This window comes from Diospyros lotus, chromosome 14 (genome assembly GCF_014633365.1).
Source record: "Diospyros lotus cultivar Yz01 chromosome 14, ASM1463336v1, whole genome shotgun sequence".
NCBI classification, from domain to species: domain Eukaryota; kingdom Viridiplantae; phylum Streptophyta; class Magnoliopsida; order Ericales; family Ebenaceae; genus Diospyros; species Diospyros lotus.
In genome coordinates, this window is record NC_068351.1 from 29,006,570 (window position 1) to 29,011,424 (window position 4,855).

General features: G+C 37.7%; 1 protein-coding gene across 1 annotated transcript; it reads right to left on the reverse strand.

The window, feature by feature from the left end:
• Positions 1 to 1,048: 1,048 nt before the first annotated feature.
• Positions 1,049 to 2,931, reverse strand: LOC127789602 (mitogen-activated protein kinase kinase kinase 20-like). Its single transcript, XM_052318537.1, has one exon. The coding sequence runs from the start codon at positions 2,649 to 2,651 to the stop codon at positions 1,284 to 1,286; it is 1,368 nt and encodes a 455-aa protein (XP_052174497.1). The 5' UTR covers positions 2,652 to 2,931; the 3' UTR covers positions 1,049 to 1,283.
• Between the last annotated feature and the right edge of the window lie 1,924 nt (positions 2,932 to 4,855).

Here is a 4,855-nt window from a genome sequence, read left to right on the forward strand (position 1 = left end):
ACCACTGTAATTAGGCTAAACCTTAGGGGTACCAAGTATAATAGTCTTAAAAGTTTGAAACATGAAACTCTGTTTTGAATTTTGCAACAGCTAGTGGCAGTAGAAAATTTAAATAGTGAATCTGGTTTAGTGCCAAATCTAATTGGTTTCATTTGATCCAGATCCCACTCAATAACAAATGGGTCAATTCTACCAGGATGTAAAAGGACTAGATTTTGGTCGAATCCATATTAGGTCCAAGTGCAACCCATTAACAGCCTCAATTGTAACTGGAACACTGCTTTAAGTAGTACAAATCAGTTAGTTATATCTCTTAATCCAATTCAAAACATAACATTCTTTTATTATTTGAAATTGCTATCATGATGAATTTTTATATCTAATATCATGGCAAGTTACAGAATTAAACAAGAAGATGAGCAATGAACTACAGTAAATGTACCACACATTAAAAGTTGTTTTAGCTGATATCTTTGCATGCAAGATAAATCTATCTACCTCAAGCCTGTGACCTAGTGCTTCAAAGAAGAGATTAACCACTGTTTCACACACAATTTGGATGCCATTAAAGCAGATAGATAAAGAAGAAATAAGCACAAAATAAGACACAATTTTGCTGTTAAATCATTACTTCCCTTTCCCTCTTTGTTGGCTGCTAAATGTAGCCTAAGTGCAGATGAGAGCAACTTCATACTAACAAGAGACTGGTAACTGGGGCTTGGGGCAATGGCTCTCCATGCTCAGACTGACATGAAACCGTTCAGCATACATGTTCCAGTTTGCAGAAACCTCATCAGTTTTTAGGAGGTCATGGTAACTCAACTACATGAATGACACATTGATAATTTCATTCAAGAAACCATCTCCTTTTCAGTGAGCATTACTAGAGATGGAAACTAAGTAGACCCAAAATCCTGGCAAAACCCCTTTTGTTTCAAGGAAAAAAGCTGTCATTTGTTCTTCACAGTATTAGATAAGGACAGAAGAAATGTAGAATGTTTTGCTAGAAAAAATGAAGACTACAAAAATGCAAATGTTCTCGTATTGGTGATGAGCAATCAAAGTACCTGCATCAGGTGTCAATAGGATTGCATGATTCTTTTTCTTCTACATTTAACAGAAAGCAAAATGGGGCCAACAGACTAATGCTTTGGGTCGATAATATAGCACAGAAGTTCCACTAAATGACATATCAACTAAGATATGATTTATTTCTTCCTGTCTTCAGCAAAAAATTCTTGTATGATCTCTATAGTATACTTCTAAGCACAGATATCATAATGCTAAATACCAGCATGAATTGTGAAGGTGGCGGGGCAAGGCTTCATTGTGTTTGTCGAAACCTGATCTGATGATGCCTTAATCGCTCCATCAATTGCAGATGCAGGAGATACAATGGAGTTTGTTGCATCCCCTCTTTCTTGATCTTTTGATACTTTTTCTTCAGTCACACTGGAAAACTCTTGACTGTCAATCTCCTCTGACCAAGACGAAACAAGGGATTCCTCCTCTGAATCAAAGCTAACATCTTCAGAGAAGGAGGAATAACCAGATTCCCCCTCAGTCTCATCCGAATAACCAGATTCCTCACCAGTCTCATAAGAATAACCAGATTCCTCATCTGTCTCTTCTGAATAACCAGATTCCTCGCCAGTTTCATATGACATAATCGACAACACAATCTCATCTGCAACTAAAATCTTTTCTCCCTCTTCAACTTCCACGTCATGATCAGCTAATCCTTTTACAAATGAGTGATTCAAGAGCATTTCAGCAGTCAATCTATACATGGGCTTCCTAGCAAAACAACCCTTCAGAAATTCCTTCCCCTCAATCGATAAAGTACTGGGAAGTTTAGGCAATTCATTACCTTCACCAATCTGTCTCAGAAGAGCCTCAGAATCCAATTTTTTCTCCCCATCCCAGGGCGACTTCCCAGTGAGCATCTCAAGCACGATACAGCCAAAAGCCCATATATCAGAGGGTGGCTCTTGTATATTATCGGCCACAGCCTCCGGCGAAAGATACATAGGAGTGCCTCTCAAGTAGGGATCCAGCTTCTTCTTCTTGTTCTGTTTCACCTTCTTTGCCAACCCAAAATCACAAATCTTCACCCTGAATTCGGTACCGGCACCTGTGGAATTAGGCAAAAGCAGCATATTCTCCGGCTTCAAATCGCGGTGAACATAGCCACACGCGTGAATGTGATTGAGCCCTCGAAGGATCGACCTAGCATAGTACCTGACATCGGATTCAGGAAGCCCAGAGACGCCCGATTTCTTGATCAAACCATCTAGGGTTCCGCCAGAGCCATACTCCATCAGCAAATTATACACCATCTCACCATGTGAACCAGTGGTGATCTCTTCCCCAAAGCACCGAATTATGTACGGACACCTCCCAATGTTGTTCAGTACCTCTCTCTCCTTCTGAATCGAACCAGAAGCAGAGACCTCAGCCGACTTCACCGCCATAACCACAGGATAAAAGCCGTATCGCGATCTAGGTTTCTTCGAATTCGCCAAATAAACAGAACCGAAACTCCCCTTTCCGATCAATGCACCTCTGGACCACGCCAGTCCGCCTTCACCATGCTTGCTGAATCTCGCCGGCTCCACCTCATCTCCTGATTCTCCTCGCTTTCTCTTCATCTCTCCTTCACAGCACCGACCTCTTCACCCGCAATTCTTGCGAATGTGTTCTTGACCTCAGGGATTTCTTGGTGGTGAATTGGAATTAGGGTTTGGGGAGAAAAGTAAAGCCCACCAAGTGACACACGCGGCTTGGAACGATTCACATAGAGACCCAAGAACAATGCTTTAGGGTTAGAAGGGAGAGCTAGGTTTAAGAGTTGTTTTTCTCGGCTGTTTCCAATCCTCCCCTCTCTCTCTCTCTCTTATACGCAGCCGCGTTTTGCTTTTCCTCCTTAGGCTTTCGGGAATTTTAATTTAACGGAATAACGGTCATGTCTTTATATAACGTGCGGCAGGTGGAATGGTATGTTTGGTAAAATGGAAAAGAATAGAGAAAATATCCCCTCAAATTTTCTCTCCCGATTGCCTTGCAAGGGAAGAAAAGAAAGAACAGAGAATGTTTTGAGTGGAGATCACCATTGGGCTTTGGAGAATTATGCCTTTTCTTCTTCCCCTTCCTTTCATTTTCTGCCTGCCAAACAAGGAATAAGATTTTATCTCTCCGTCCAATGGCTGGTCCAATGCACCACATTCATAATGAATGTTAGGAACGCATTTGATGCTTGTATTAGATATTATTAAGAAGGGGGGCCTTTTTAATCTTGTGCCTAATAAGGAGTAGTTCATATTTTTTTAATTAATTTATTTTTTTTAATGACGTGACAAGTGATGATTGACTCATTTGCGACAAATCTGGCTATATTTCAAGGACATTTCAATTAATTTCACTTGACATATTATTACACAGACAAAAAATAAAGGCAATTTAATAGGAGGTATATTAAAAGAACTTTAGTCATGTGCTCTATTAAATAAGTAAATAATAATATTTATTAACTTATGCTTGTGCTATATATAGGCAATTTAAACGTGTCACTGCATTTTAAACTAATAATTAAATTAATGATGAGTATTCCACATGTTGAGTTGACCACATTCTTCTTAGTCTCCTATTTTTACAACAACAACAAATACTTTCCTTGTTTTCTTGTGTTTAGTATGAGGAAACAATAAAAAAGGAAATCATTTTTTAGTCAATAAATAGTGAAACGCTAAAACTTGAAAGAAATTTAGAAAGTGACTTCTAGAGTTCAAATTGAGAAGTCACTTTCTAGAGCTTCCAACGCCTTTTCCATCTCTATCCATCGGGCTCCTACTCACTCTGTCTACATTGATCAACCTTTCTTGGTCTTTGTCACATTCCGTTAACCTCCACTTTCATCGTCGTACTCATTGTCATCTCTGTTTAGCTCTGTCTATGTCCATCTCCTTTCAAATCCGACTTTCTACATCATCATATTGGTCATTGTCTTCGTTCTTTTTTACCTTTGTTCGTGTCCACCCCGCATTGTCATCATCATTCTCATTTGGCCCTTTATTCACCTTCCTCTTCCTTTTTTTGGTCTTTATTGTTAGGTATTTTGGGGATGAATTTATTGTGTTTAGTGATCTATTATTCATTTTGTTCTTCACTATCATCAAAACTTGATAATATTGTCTAATAATCTATTATTGATGTTGTTGCCTATTAGTGATCTATTATTTCTTGGGAATCTATTATTGATTTTTGTTGTTGTTATTATTGATGCTCTATATTGTTGTTGTCTGTTGGTGATACTTCATTCTTACATATTTTGTCCAACGTTGTTTTTGATTTGTGATGCTTTTGATGTTCTTATTGTTGCCTTAAAATACTGAATCAAAACTCTTTTTGATGTTTTATTATGCAAATATAATAGTGTTGGTCTAATTTGATCAAGTTTTAATGATAGTTTGTGATCTTATATTAATCTATTTGATATAGATGGATGGCCAATCTATTCGTTCCATATGCAAGATGGTTGTTGCAATTGTAATTGTCGTCAACGGTTTAGTCATTGATGAGTTTGTAATTGTTTTAAATGGTTTAGTCATTGATTGGTATGAAAAAAGTAATAGCATACCAAGACAATCTTATTAATGCAATCAATTTCAAAAAAAAAAATATGTCTTAGCTTATTAAATCGAGATGATAAGACATTATGTTGAACAACTCCGTATGACATTAAAAGCATTTCACCAGTTGTGTAATGTCCCAGCAAATGGTGATTTTCTTGCAAATAATAGGACACAATATTAGATTTTAGGTTTTTGGTGAAAAGTTCTACGAATCGATTAAAACT